Source organism: Solea solea, chromosome 4, assembly GCF_958295425.1.
Source record: "Solea solea chromosome 4, fSolSol10.1, whole genome shotgun sequence".
NCBI classification, from domain to species: Eukaryota; Metazoa; Chordata; class Actinopteri; order Pleuronectiformes; family Soleidae; genus Solea; species Solea solea.
Window position 1 is genome coordinate 23,530,604 of NC_081137.1, and position 15,900 is coordinate 23,546,503.

General features: G+C 40.0%; 1 protein-coding gene across 2 annotated transcripts; it reads right to left on the reverse strand.

Annotated features, from left to right (window-relative positions):
• Positions 1–3,206: 3,206 nt before the first annotated feature.
• On the reverse strand, positions 3,207–13,745 carry pitx1 (paired-like homeodomain 1). 2 transcript variants are annotated; one of them, XM_058628374.1, is made up of 5 exons: positions 13,580–13,745; positions 13,038–13,092; positions 8,761–8,928; positions 7,556–7,758; positions 3,207–4,342 (listed from the first exon to the last, which is right to left on the reverse strand). In XM_058628374.1, exons 2-5 carry the CDS (start codon positions 13,081–13,083, stop codon positions 3,794–3,796), a joined length of 966 nt encoding a protein of 321 aa, XP_058484357.1. In that variant the 5' UTR covers positions 13,084–13,092; positions 13,580–13,745; the 3' UTR covers positions 3,207–3,793. The 2 variants fall into 2 exon arrangements, with proteins under 2 accessions (XP_058484357.1, XP_058484358.1); XM_058628375.1 differs by lacking the exon at positions 8,761–8,928.
• Between the last annotated feature and the right edge of the window lie 2,155 nt (positions 13,746–15,900).

The following is a 15,900-nucleotide window of genomic DNA, read 5'->3' on the forward strand; positions in this document are numbered from 1 at the left end:
GAATCTGTTTTGAAGCCTCAAGATTCAGTTTGGCTGCTGGTGCCATGTTGATGTTTTAGTTGCCTACATTTATTGTATGATGGCAGCAGTTAAGTCACAATAAATCATCTATTTTCCTCTAAAATTTACAAAATGAGACCATTAACTCCTCAGGTAAACGTTTACTGACATTATAAATCAAGAGAGAAGTTCTCAGTTTCCCATAGGCAGTCCTTTTTTGCCCCCTCTAGTGGCCGTTCCATATATTCACATTTCCTGCTTGTCTTCAGGACATGGGTTTTACACTTTTTGGCACCAGGACATTATGTCCTTACAGCAGCTGGAAAGCCAAGAAACTTGGCCCTATAGATTTTATTTTATGCTAAAGATAAATATTTAAAAGTATATTCACCGTGTGAGTTACTCTTCATTGTTGGGACTTTTTTGAACATTATCCACTCGCGTCATTGTCAGGACGAGCGTGTGAAAGCCACTGTTGTCTTTTGAAGTTTGTGGTGATTGTAGTGTCTCCTTCGTGTGCTCTTAAAACATATTATTGCATTTTAATCTGCAGTGTAAAGGAAACGCTGGGACAGTTTCAGAGTCCTGTTTGGTGACAGGAAGTTGTTTGTCTGCAAATATAGTTTTTCAGTCAGTGTGAAAAATAACATTTAACTTTCAAACATATTTCTTCATTAATCTCTTAATCTAACTTCCTCACATATTTCTATTCTATTCTGTGTTGTAAATCTATGGACGTGGGGAATTCCTTACCGAGGAAACTCTAGTTCAAATATTTACCAGCTATAAAGTGCTTTTGTTGAACTTTGCCCTCAGGATCAGGCGCGTGCACGCCCGGCCTAATGGGGAACAATAATTATGTTATGGGTAACATTTACGGCGCGTGCTTTTGTTTTCTTTTCGAACCGCGAGTGACTTTTGTTTCCACGTCAAAATAATAAAAAACTATTTTAAAAAAATCTATCAAAAATATGAAGCTGCCGTTATGACAGTCAGTGCGCATGCCCCGTACTGAGTAAACTCGCCATGCACGCGGGCGCGCCCAAGGAAAGAATTTGAAGCCGCGCGCTGCTGATGTTACTGTTGTGACTTGTTACAAATGACAAAAAAGAGCCTGAGTGATCACGTGACACCGTGAAGGAAACAAAGAACTGCAGGAATAGAAACAGCACGTGTTATAAATAGACTTATTATTATTAGTGTGGAGTTTACGTCACGAAGAGGTTTTTATCCTCATCCAAACGCGTCCTGACTCACTTTTAACCAATAAAACTCAGACTATTTTAAATTATGGAAGGTATATAATCACCAAAATGCTCCCTGTCATTATCCACGCGCGTTAAGCTAGAATTATTATTGAGCCTTTGTTGATAAATGAACTATAAACAACCGCTCAAAAGACCTCCAGATAAATAAGACTTTGTTGTAGAATGACATATGAATGTCAGACACACATATGGACAAATATGGAATAAAATCAAATTCAGCCTGATGATAAAACGTTAAATACTAATAAGAGCATGTAAAAGGCAAATGCCACTTGGTATATGGTCAAATATTCGGGCCTGTATAGGACGCACAATACCCATTAAATGAAAATAAATCATGTATAGGATGTGGAATAAAGAAATGGCAAAAAGAAACAACCAAATAGTCATATATTACAGTATATAAAGGGATTAAAACTCACTCTTATCACAGGTTTACTTTGCATATCAATGTCATATTTAACATATGTAATAGTCCTTCAGGTTTTATTAGTAATGCGTCTGTTTTTATGTGTGAATGGTTTATTAAAGTGCCTCCATAATCCGAACTCTGCCCTCACTTATCAGTTAAACACACAATCACCGCCGCCTCATGTTCCTCGCGCGCTAATATCAGTCTAATGTGAGTAATATAGATATGAGGATTTCTGCAGGTGTCAGAAAACAAGATATGGTATTGATTGATTTTTGTGTGTGTGAAAATACGCGCGCGAGACTTTTGCCAGCAGAAGTTTTCTCTTCTTCCTTGACACTTTTTCTTGCAGACACTGAAGTCTGTGTTTGTGTTTTTAGTATTTAAACTTGTTTATTCCGCTTTTTTAAGTCTGTCAATAACCTATAAATATACAAGTTGGCCTGCACCTCCAAGTTGAGACACTAAAACAGTGTGTGTTTCTAAAGTAAAGAGCCCAAATTAACCCTTAGGACTAGGTCTAATATCCACTAAGCACACAAAAAAGCTTTTTAAAAACAACCTATGCAAAAATAGTATACGTTATTGTACCCTTTTCACCTAAATCTGACCTTTTTGTGTTGAATTATTACAACCAGGATGTCAATGATTAGCAGCGACGTTTATCACAGTGCCATCTAGTGGAAATAGCATTTTTTCTTTTCAATCTGAGAGAAGTAAAAATGATCAATTCCGAGACAAAAGCCCAAGATTGACACCAGATATAATAAAATGCATGCATTATGCTTCAAATTTACAGTTTGAATGGGTTTTAATGGCACATTTTTGCGCGTAACGGTGCGAGAGTAACACTTGTTTGTACACGGTGATTTTTAGCATCAGTGTAGGAGCTTAGCCGGAAATAACAAGATCAAATAAGAATACACAAACTTGCCAACAGTCATCCATGCCATATACATGACCACAGCCAAAATTATCCAAAAAAAGAATGGAATGCGCGTAAAATACGCACAACACTCTCTAAGGATTAAATCGTGCATGTGCCTAATTAAGAGCATTTTTTAGTTTATACACTTTATCTAAATATGGGCCTGAATAAGACGATTTCAAAGTCTGAATGTTTGCGACATGGAACATATCATCTGATGTTTATAGGGGAAAAAACAAGCTTCAAAATAATATAAAAAGCCGCGAAATCCACATTAAAATATTAGAAAATGTCACTGTTTTTGATGTAATCTCTTTTAGATTGAGTGGATCATGTGGATCTTTTTTTTTTTTTACTCCACAAATACTCGCTTAAAACATGTCATTGAAATAAACCTCTTTTCCTGCAGTTTATTCAAACAAACACGTTGCCATAAACACACGAGGACTGCATGGGAATCACCTTTGTATACAGCTGAGGCGAAAGCACTCACTTCTGCAGAGTCTTCACAAAAAAACACGTTGCACTCAAGTCAAACACGACTTTTTTTTTTTTTCTTTTTTGATGAAAACAAATGTTAAAAATAAGCCATGGTGTTTAAAGTGAAGTGAACGGGACGCGTCATTTCCTGTAGAGACGGTAAATACAAAGCACACATAAGCAAGTATAAAATATGTACAAGACAGAGTAGATTTCTTCTTTTTTTTTTGTTTGTTCCTCTCTGAGTTTGGACTCAAACAGGCTCGACACTTTTATTACACTTATTTGTCAGGTTACGCAAATCCTCATTTTTTTGGTCGAGAAAAGTCCCAAGAAAAGTCTTCAAAAGCAAGCAAAAATCAAAAAAAGAAAATCCCACGGTGTGTTATGTAAAGCCTGTATATATTTACATTTATAAATGTACAATGCAGCAACGGTACACTTCATCTTCATCATTTTTTAAAAAGGATATTTCTATTGCTGTGCAAGTTCACTGGTAATCACATAAAACCCGCATAATCCATGTTTTTTCTCTTTTTTTTATGAAAATGATTGCAACTCTTCCAGTTGTCTTTGTTTTTTTGCTTTTTTTTTAGTTTTCTCCAAAGCGCAGGTACAGCCTCTCTATAAGCTCCGCTCCTCACATATATATATATTTATATTTATTCATATTTATAAAAAAGTGAAGGCCCCGCGTTGGTCCCGTCAGCTGTTGTACTGACAGGCGTTCAGGCTGGAACCAGGACTCTGCAGGCCGCTGTATCCAAACGTCGGATGCTGCTTGGATTTGAGTCTGAGCGTCGCCAGACTGGAGTTGCACGTGTCCCGGTAAACGCTGTACGGAGAGCCGGGAGGCCCGTACGGACACGCGGACGAGGACATGGCGGAGTTGATGCCGGAGGTGCCGATCCCGTTCAGATTGCTGATGTTGTTGAGGCCCGGCGTGGGCATCCCCGGCACGGCGGAGTGGCCCATGCCGGACGCCATGGTCATAGAGGAGATGGAGTTGGGCGCGGAGAACATGGACTGTGACGTGAGCGGACTCATGGAGTTGAAGAAGGTGAAGTTCTTGGTGGACAGCGGCGCCGGGGTGAGGCCCTTGTTGGTCCAGTTGTTGTAGGTGTAGGCCGGGTACATGTCGTCGTAGGGCTGCATGAGGCCGCTGAACTGCGGCAGGTAGCTGTTCTTACACAGGTCCATCTGCTGGTTCCGCTCCCGCTTCCTCCACTTGGCGCGGCGGTTCTTGAACCAGACCTGCGGGAGACGCACAGCGTTAGAACTGCGGAGGTGGAGCCGAGGTCCACTGACCAACCACGTGACCTTCATGTTCACTGACCAGATAATTCAATTAATTATTAACTCTCAAATATTTACTAATTCAATTTAGTTCTAATCCTTAGCACACACACGCACACGTACTGTTACATAGTTGTATTACACTTACTAAAATAGTACAATTATAGTTTTATTACCCTGTACAGTTTCTTTATTGTTGGACTACACTTTTGTGTATTCACGGTTAGTATGTAGTTTTTTTTCGTAATTATAAGATTGATTATTAATTGCCATTTAATCCTGCAACTCTTAAATGTCCACATGACTTAGGGATATTTATCTGTTTATTAAAGCACCAATTCTCAGTTAAAAGTGATGAGAAATAAAGCATATTCATTTTAGTTTTTTATATATACACTTATTTTGTACAAACGTGTTGAGCAGACATTATTAAACATCTACATGAGTGTGTGTATATAATTTAAATAAATATGTAACTATAAGCACAATTTGGCCCGTGTAATGCTACACGTTTCTTAATTAATAATTATTCTTTATTATTGACCACCTCCCCCTGAAATGTCTGCACACGCCACTGTCTCGGGTCTAAATTGAAAATTGCTAATAGCCTAAACTCTCTCGAAGGTCACGTGGCACTTATGAAACACACAAAAAGTAACTTTTCACGAACGCAGTGCTGCGGCTGCTCTCAAATCTCTGTAATTTCTTTAAAATAGAAACAAATAAATAAAAAAAAAATCGTGATGATTATACTTGATTAGACTCAGTTTTTTTTGGTGGTAAATATTTGAGGCACAATCAGGATGGCGAAGCTGCAGGACCAGATTCATTAAATTCAACATTTGCTTAATGTTTGTAAACACACAGACACACACACTTATTTATTTATTTATGCTCACCGAAAAATGTGTTTGATCCAAGTGAAATGTTTCCATGAGCTCGTTTAATTCTTCCCCCCCTCCAAATGTGAACACTTTAAATGATCTTAATTGTCTGAAAATCCACGCAGTCATTGCGCTGTGCAGAGAGGAGCAGCTCCTTCAGCCTCTCATATATTTATATAAATATAATATACAGACCTTCACTTGTTCATTGTGTTTAAATGAACAGCAGCAGCAAACCTAACAGCTATATCCCTTTCAAACTGCTTTTCTAGTTTTATTTTCAATTTCAATAAATGAGCTGTCGAAGTTAAAATAAATTTTATATGAATGGCCTTATAATGAAGTTATAGAAAGTGATTCATAAATAACACATTCTTAGTTGAGTTGAATAAACAAACATTTCTATAACTCTTACATAACAATAAAATGATGCCTTCACTTGTGTGTATGTAGGTCACGCTGCCTAAAATAAGAGCACCTCGTATACAGCGCGAGTCAAACACACGCGCACTGTGGATGGATGTAAAATGAATCAGAACCGTGTCTCTGGATTCCCTCCGCGCTTATCGAATCCTGACAAAAGAGGCGTTAGTGCACGCGCTCTCTCCCTCCGCGAGTCATTTTTAATTCATAGTAGTAACAGTTTACAAGTGGTATCATCACATACGGCGCGCGGAGGCTATTTATATCCGCACAGGGAACGCGGTGCTGCGGACAAATTGTCCACAAAGACGAGGGGGAAAAAACACGCAGACTGCGTGTCATAGCAACGCGGATTCAACTTTCTGGAGCGAGCAGAAAGAGTGAAAATCCCCACAAAACTCACCACCTTTTTGTGTTTTTAATGTCACATTAACGAGCCAATTATTCTCATAACACAATCTCATGGTATTTGTCTGTCAGGATGTCCTGATATAAATAATTCACGAGATTAAGATCAAGTACAAACACTTTAAAATGTCAAAATAATCCACATCAATATGGATCATTAAGTCTGCGCGCGCTGTGTCAATCTCTTTTTTTAATCTTTTATTTTTTAATCCCACAACAATAAAAGGCAGCGCTGTTGTAATTCACACCCTTTTTGGATTAAGGAAGGAAAATAATCCAGCTCTCCAAACTTCTGGATCTGAGTTTTTTGTTGTTTTTTTTTTGTAAGAAAACTTTCCCTTTACAAAAACAAAACATGCATGCCTTTTTTTTATGCAATCTGAGATTGGATTACGTGAGGTTCGACATTTCATGTAACCTTTTTATCCAGGCCCTGACTGTGTATTTTTAATCTCCGATTATTAAACATTTAAAAGTACAACTTGTGAGTGCATGTTGCGGATATATAACTATAACTGCGGTTCTGTTCAACACACACACACACACACACACACACACACACACACACACACACATGCAGCCGCAGGTAAATCTGGCGACCATGCAGAAGAGAAGAGTTTACTCCACGGAGAGTTTTTCTGGGTTAAGACTGATGATGAGGTCATTAGCAGACAAATCCTCCTTCACTGGTTCCATTAGCAGCGTAAAAAGGAAACATTTGTCTTCTCTAACAGGAAGACAGCTTCCTGTCTACAAAACAAAATAGAAACGTGTTTAAATGTTGATTGTGTTAAACTTATTATATGAATAAAAATAAAAGACATTCTGCTTTATTAAACTGTGTTTCGGCAAACAATGCATTAAACCAATTTTTAAAAACCAAATTCACATTTAAATTTACTGCACCATCAAATTGAAGGAGAGCCATTTTTTTAGGAGATTCGCCTTTTTCCAGAAAACGCAAAATTAACACTAAAGTTTGTCCATTTCGTCGTGGCCAGCGCCGTTGTTTCACATGTTGCGTGGGGTTTCTCCTCCGGGTTCTCCGGTTTCCTCCCAGAATCCAAAAACATGCCAGAGGTTAATTAGACACTCTAGATTCATGACCGTGGGTGTGAATGTGATAGTGAATGTTGTTCGTGTCTGTGTTGTTGGGGCGATAGACATGGCAACCTGTCCAGATTGTAACCTCAGATTGAGCCTCGTGTGGAGGATAAAGCGGTAAACGAGAAGGAGTGAGAGTTTGGTAAAATTGCCATAATGAATTTAGGAATAATTGTGTTATTCCTTATTTATTTTCGTATTAATTTAGTCTAGGGTTAATTTAATTTGCTTTGGTGATTGCGTAAGAATGTTCTACCGCTCGTATTTGCTCCAAATCATTTGCAAGATATTCTTTACGCACGTATTACGCACACTTTACGCACGGACGGCGGTCAGCCTGCTGGCCTCTTACCCGGACTCTGGCCTCGGTCAGGTTTGTCCACACAGCGATCTCCTCCCTGGTGCTCATGTCCGGGTAGCGGTTCCTCTGAAAAGTGGCCTCCAGCTCCTGCAGCTGCTGGCTGGTGAAGTGAGTCCGCTGCCGTCGCTGCTTCTTCTTTTTGGGGTCGTCCGCGTTGCCGTCATCGCTCCTGTGCTCGGCACTCCTCTCCTTCTCTGTGGACCATAAATCAGACTGATATCACAGCTGAATTCTACTTAAAATAACATCTAAATAACGAATAAAAATCAAGAGCTTTCCGTGTGAAAACATCTGGAAATGACGCGTAAGCAAAGTAAAGCTGTAAACAAATATTTTACTATGCACTTCATTAAAGAAAAAGCACACGCTTGAGATGGGAAGTGAGAGTTTAAAGCCAAATATTTATAAAGCTGTGTAGTAGTTGTGTCTCGCTGCTGTTGAACACACTTAGTTCTGCCTTCAGTCAACAAGACTTTCTTTATGACAAGGTCTCATCACTCTTATCTCTGCTATCTGCTGTTCGTGTCCTAACAAGATTGCCTCATTAAACTGAAGCATCAACACGTGCAAAGGTTAATCACTTAAAAAAAGAAATGCCCAGTTTTTGAATGTTTGCCAAAAAATAAAAAGCCTAGAATAAAAGGTTTTTAATTCAGTGAACAAAGACCAGAACAAAGGAGGGAAAAAAACCTCCAAGAATTATTATACGAAGCTGCTTTGAGTTAACATTGTCTCTTAGTCCAGATTTGATGGACCTAATATTTATAGCTTGCGTTAATGCATTTACTAAAAGCAGGCCAGGCTGTTGTGCACATTTTTCCCTGACAGGCCTCTGGATCCTGCCAAGCACTGAGTCCAGCCAGCGCAATAAACAAAAACGAGGGTGTAACTGCTCCAAGAAACAGACTATCACCGATATTCTGTTGTGTTTATGCGCGTTAAGCTCCAACAAGAGCAGAACTAAGATTAACTGGGAGTGTATCTGTGAGGATTTCATACATATCTTTGCAGTGAGATTAAGTAAACAGTGGGACAAAGAGGTCTAAATGGCGTCTTTCTTTTCTTTTTTCCGTATAGCGACATTAACGTGGCTTAAGTTCAGCGCACACCTGCACACGAGGAGACGTAAAAAAGGAAAAGTTATTGCACTTATAAAGAAGGAATCGAGTTGCTGAAAGCACTCTGGGACTGTGTACCTGCCAACTCTGTGTCTGAAGACTCGCTGCTTGAGTTCTCTAAAGTGTCTCGACTGCTGTTTGACGTTCTCGGTAAATGAAACGCGGGGGCCACGTCGCGGGACGACGGCGGTGGCGGCGGCGGCGGCGCTCTCACTGCCTCTGCGATTCTGTCCAAATTCATCACACCTTGAAGAGAAGGATGCGTATAGAGAGGAAACGAGGTGAATCCTGGAGTTGCACAAGGCTTTCCTCAAAGCAGCAGCGCTGCACAAAAGTCAAAACTCCTCCGCTGCCAGACGCACACCACGACATGGGAGGATGGACCATGCAGGGAGAATTTCCACCAGAGTTCTTCAACCCAACTCAGACAAAATAACGTCCCACTTGTCAAGCTCTCGTGCAGCAGTGTTGGCCCAGTGCGCTCTCCTTCTACCGCTGCAGGGAAAAAGCTTGTGCCCGCTGTGAGCGAGAGGAAGCTCCAGCTCTCCAACCCACACACGAGATCCACCCATCTGCTCAGTTTAACCTCCCCAAAATGAGCAGTCCCCACCCACATGTCCACTGCAAGAAAAGCGTCCACCCAAACAACACGCCACTGACGTCTGACGTCACACTGGAGCCAATGGTGAGAAGAAAAGACGACATTAATTAGTTTAACTATGAAGGAAAATGTCTTAATTTGGTTGACGAACACGTGAAGTGACTAATAATAGTCATAATTCTTAACTCGTGAATCCACCGCAGTGTCAGGGACAACGTTTGGTTCTAGCGTCATTTTTTGCAGCGTTTACCTGACATTTTTCTGGCGTCGGGAGCGCGCATTGTAACGCGCTGCTCTCAGAGTAAAATGGGCCTTTTATTCACGCTGGCATGTTTGAATGTGAGCAGTGAAACGCAGCCGCACACGCACACACGCACCATATCTACTGTATATCCACTGCAGTGAATAAACATTGGCTGTCACGGCCCTGTTGTGTCTCTGTGGAATTAAAGGTGTCCACAGTGATAAGGAGATTGATGTTGGTGTTGGTGACTGAGCGCTAAAATAAAAACCCCGAGAAGCCACGGTGGAACACAGGATGTGTTTGAGCTCGTGTTTTCTGGGCCAGGACTTTACACTGAGACTCATTTCTGCCGAAAAATGTCGGTGAATAATTTTCTGTTGACAGAACATCTGTCTTCGAACTTTAAGCCAAACAAAAGTGTTCATGGATGTTCCGGTTCTATAATCTAGATAATCTAGATAATCTAAATCACCTACAAACTATATCTCTGTGGACGGCTCGTGAGAGGAAACCTTGGTGTCACCAATCACTTAATTGGTTACTAGCGTGTTACTATTTATAGGCTTATCTGTCTGTCCACAATGGGGACTGCAACTATTTGGGGAATTTGGAACTTGAATCCCATTCAGTCACGTGGGGTAATTTAGATAAAAGTGTCATTGAGCCACAAGGGAATTTAACCTATAGAAGATAAATTGTTCTTTATGTTGTTTATAAGTTGCAGTGTCGGTGTGTTTTCTGGTCATTGCGCGCAAAAACGAAGCAGCCAGGTCAAAAAAACTCAGACGAAAGTTGAGATTATACTTCTACACTACGAGAAATTAAATTTATTTTATTTAGTTCAATACAATTAGTGATGCCTATTATTATTATTATTATTATTATTATTATTATTATTATTTTTTTTTTTTTTTTAAATTTTTGTATTTTTTTTTGCTTCCTGATCACTTAGTTTTCTCACCTGGGCCCTGGATGCAGCGCATGGGCCAATATTCGCGTAACACACCAACAAACTCTTGGACATGTGATTGTAGTTTCCGTAAACCTGGCACAGTTTTTATTGCTTTGAGAAAAACAAATGTGATATCACAGGTTTTTGTCAAATTGTAGAGGCAGCACTTTCTGACCCTATGAAGAACAAATGCAATCCAAGTCATTGCACACTTAACTCCAACTCTATAGCCTCATCGCTTTAGACTCGGACTATCACCGGCGCCAGTCTTGAGTATTTTCGGCCATTGTGTGACAGGAGATCCCGGTCCGACCAGAAAACTCCCCTGAAGGCCCCTTCAAAAAGACAATCGTGTGTAAGCTCTCAGCAAGCAGCAGGCTTTTCTCTGTAATATTTGCTCAGCGAGTCCCTGCACAGACCATGTTCTAGAGAGAGAGAGAGAGAGAGAGAGAGAGGGACTCACACACGCGGACCCTGTGTTTCATTTCCACACATTACAGGTCAGACGTGATTTAAATGAATGGAAAAAAATCCATTCTATCCAAAGTTGATTTAAAAAGCAGATTCCAGCTCCTTGTGTGCAGTCATGGTCTGCAACAAAGTCCAAGCCTCACATGCTTTATGTTTTTCACTGATTAAGTTTTGATTAGGACTAAAAACAGTAACTTTGACTTTACTCCAGTGCGTAAAGCAGACTGTATTAATAACCCCTTTTACGCAGCGTAAATCTTTAAGTCTTTGAATATTGACAGTTGATGAGTTTATTTAACACAGCTCCATTGCTTAGACGGTTTAAAGATATAGAGTTAAATTTAACACCGTTCCAAAGTGTAAATAAACTATCTTAATGTTGCTTTAACACCACAATATTTAACTGAACCGCCTCTGGTCAGGAAAACTTTCTCTCGACTCATTGTGCCACATTGTCACGTGCGTAAAAATGGTTATTTTGGGGATTCAGCTGCAGCATTTGACCCAAACACAAGAGTATAAGCGGAAAAGCAGCAGCAGTAGATGATGCATTATGTAATTATGTGACCTGGCCATCGTGGTCACCCATGTCGTGTCAGCAGGTGGTTTTTACTATGCAGGCTGCCAGGGTTGGATGGCTACGTGTTCGCTGGAAGTTACTGGGTTTACGCATCGCTGTTGGCTGCGCGGGATTTGTTTTAGTAGAGTTGTGACCTTTTAGAATCTCCCCCCAAAAATCACTGTAGCATAAATAAACAACAAAAGTGCTCTCTGTGGAAAGTCTCGGGTCTTTTCATCATGATTTTGTTTAAAAAAATCAAATCCAACTGTCCACACTGTGGGATAATAAAGGATTCTCCAGCCTCTCTGTGCCACAGCAGGGATATTACCGGCTGATAGATGGTGAGAGGACATTCTAAAGAGTCCTCATCCCTGCCTGCGTCCCGCTCCTCCTCTGCTGTGGAGGGCACTTGCGTGTGATGGATGATTTAAAAAGCCTTTCCATCCGGCAGGACAGGTTAAAGGCCAGTGGCAAAGCAAACACTCATATTTTTTACTCCCACGAGTGAAAATAAACTCGGCGTTAATCACACACCAAACACGCATTAAAGTGGCGTTTTTCCCCCCTTTTTTATCTAAATGAATAGACTTTGAAGAGAAGGTGAGAGCGCTGCCAACAAACAAAAGCATATAGAAAATTAAAGTAGAGGGGGAGAAGAGTGAAGGCCAGGTGTAACTGGACACGGTGCGTAACTGGAGAAGGACAGAGCTGATTATTGCCTTGGTGATGGCTTCACTGCTCGGTCCAAGGCCTGTTTGACCTGGAGCCTGACAACCAACAAACAACCTGACCGAGAGGACGCAGGTGTAAATAAAACAATTGACCTTCAGTGCGGGACCACCTGCAGGAGACAAATGTCTTAAAAACAAAACCTTTTACACTCTTTGATAGAGCTTACATCTGTGCATATATTCACCACAGCCTTTGGTTTAATACAACACAAAATACAGTTTGGTTTGAGTGAGAATGAGTTGTAAGTTTTTGTCCAAACACGAGTAAAATTAAGCTTCGTTTTAACAAAAGCTGCCAAAAACAAATCAATGTATTTCATAGAATTCGGCTTTAAATGTGTATCTTACATCTCCATTTATTTGGTCTGTAATTACATCAAGACTTAGAGAAAAAAAACACTTTCATTTCATCAGCTAAATCCGCATTTATGGCAGTAAAACAAAAGTCTGTTCATTCTCATTCAACTTTTTTTTGTTGCTCTCCATCTGGTTCGATTTTTTTATTTTTTTTTTAACAAAGGCAAAAAAAATAAAAATGCCAGTGCATCGTCATCATGTAACCAGCTACAAAAACAACTGCTTTCTTCTGATTTGTGCACGCGGATTCTCACCGTTTGCATCTCATTATATTATTCCCACACATCCGCGTGTCATAAATGCCCCGAGCCTAATTCATCACACTTAAATGCCATGGAAACACAGACCAATAGAAGGCCAAGACTTTATCAGTTTGTAGTTTTTTCACAGGCGATGGATGTAAAAAAATAAACTTTATTATGAATCAAAAATCATACCTGGGTCCCCGCAAGAAATCACATTCTTCGACAGATTCATTTCCATTCCAGTTTCCTAAAAAAACAACAACAAATCAATAACAGTCAATATCACATTTAAAATGAAGATGCACTTTAATGCTTTTAAGGATAAATCTGAGGCAGTTATATATATGATTTACACACACACACACACACACACACGGATCTAAAGGAATCCCTTTGCTGTTTAATGACCTCAGTAAATCTCTGGTTAACGTTACATCACAGTTATCTTCATGCTGACACTAACAAGCGGTTAAAATCCAGAAATGGTAGCTTTTTTTTTTTTTACTCCTCAGTCTTCGGTCACTGCAGCCTCTTTGACCCCAGCTCAGATGAACCGGATTGATTTGAACCTTCGACATTTTCTCCAGCATGGCTCACATTTGCCACACACACACACACACTAAAAAAAACGCTCCCAAACTTAATCTGAGTGACTCCACAAAAAAAATCACAAATTCAGAGACCACAGAGCCAAAATGTGCATGTGTGTGTGTTTTTTTTTTGTTTAAACTCACCAGTTGTTTCCCAGCAGAGACAGACGCGACACAAACACACACACACACGCAGATAATAATAAAAAAGGAGGAATAAAGCCTCAGAGTTTCTCCATGCAGGTGTCCAAGTAAATCCACCGTGCGCGTAAACGCTGCGTCCGCGGTAATCAGCGCTTTGCTTGCTTATCTGCGGCGCTGCCTTGGTTTTCTTTGCCGGCGCTCCGCAGCACGCCTTGTGGTGACGTCACGACACCGCAACCACCACCAGCAGCCAGCACCCGCACCACCACGCTCCCTCCCTCCCTCCCCCCACACCCCCAACAGACGCCGCCAACACCTCATCTCCACATCTTCATCCTCATGCAGATACTGTTCCATTCTTCATCCTCCACTTGTGTTGGTTTCTTGACCTTGATTATAATCATAAAGACACATTTGTCATCTTTCCTCAATCTCTACATTCCAACATCTGTCCGCATTCTTACCCTCATTTAAGAGCTCGTGAAGGAAAAAAGAAAAATATAATACAATTGTTATTTATTATAACAATTGTATTATATTTTTCTTTTTTCCTCAGTCAAAATAAGGAATATCATTTCATTTTAAAACCATTATTTGTTCGTTTCTCTCTGAATGTGTGAACTGTGACGCAGACGCTGCGAAGAAAAACTGTTTCGGCGTGGAACGTTTTTGAGGATTAAGGGATTTTCTGATGTACATTAAGAGAACCTTAAAGAATCTTCTTAGTGTCAAAAGTTCCTTAAATGAACAAACCCCTGATTTATCTTAAACTGAAAACGGCGAGATCCTGATATTCTCATGTTTACTGAGGTACATAAATATAGAATATATAATTAAATGTACATTTATTTGAATATTTCCAACTTAGTTCACCGCTGTATATTATTTATATGATCATTTGCTTGTGCAGCACGAAAAAGCACAATATTAGTTTAAAACTAAGTTCATCTCCAGATTCAGTCCTTCACTAATCTTAAATTTGATTCGATTATTATAAACAAATTTGAACGATTTAACGATGACAAATCATTAGTCATTAATATTTGCATTGTACACAATTAATTACAGAACATATTTGAATGGTGTCCTTATTTTATTTATTCTGTGGTTTAAATCTTTTAAAATCTTTTTTTATTAATAAATTGTTAAACTGCATCACGTGGGGTCATTGAGGCTGTAAAACACAAGTTATTTGTTACTGTTATTATTATTATTATTATTATTGGACAAAAGGCCTAAAAAGGTGAAGGCGCACGCTGGGTCACAAGAAACCGAGATTACAGGAGATTGAGGTTAAACGGGGAAGGATTAAACATTTAATAAAGGTCAAAATAAAATACGAGTTAAATCTGAATCACATAGATAATAAAATCAAATAAAATAAATATGTATCAATGTCAGTTTCCTTGTTGCGTGATTGATAATTGAGACAAAACCTCTTTTTTCAGCCTCTTTTTGCACCACTTCCATCAGGAAAACGGTACAGGATCATCAGATCCTCCACCAAAAGACTCAGGGACAGCTTCTTCCCCAGGGCTGTGAAATCAATAACCCCCTCCCCCCCCCCTCCCCCCTCTGTAGTGGATGACACAGGTCTGGCACTAAGTTCTGCACTTTATATTTATATTTATAATACAACTGCCCCTTTTTCCCCCTGTACATACATTTCCCTGCACTGTTCACTTTTTGCACATTTCACCTGCAATAACCTTTCTTGTTTTCTGTTTTGTTCATTCGTATTTCAATGTTTGCTGAGAGTCTCGGGAGGAAATTTTGTTATGCTTGCATAATGACAATAAAGAATCTTGAATCTTGAATCTTGAATCTTGACTGTGAGTCCTTTCCTCTCTGTGTCTGTGACACACAGCAGTTCCAGCTCCGCATTCTTTGCTACACAAGCTCCTTCTTTTGGCCTGAGACATGAGAGAAAGTGTGAAATGTGTCCCACCCTTTACAGCTCTCTCTCTCTCTCTCTAACCCTTTCTTTCTTTTTTTTAACTCGGACCAGAGCTGCGCACGAAGCAAGGCCCGGCTCTGAGAGAGGAACCGCGGGGGGATCAAAGTGGAGCTGCGGGGCCTCTTCCTCCAGGACACGGACAGAGCTTTTCTTCTTCTTCTGATGCCTCTGCACACGGACGAGAGGACTCTCTCACCTGTCCTTAAATACACGTAAGCACTTTTTTGTCCCCCATTTTAATTTTCAGGAGGAAACAGTTACGTCTGTCAACAGACTTGACAGGAAATGACAAATGATCCTTCAAACTTTACAAAGTTTAATTTGTAATATTCTGAATAGACCTTTATTGTTCTTGTGGTGTGTG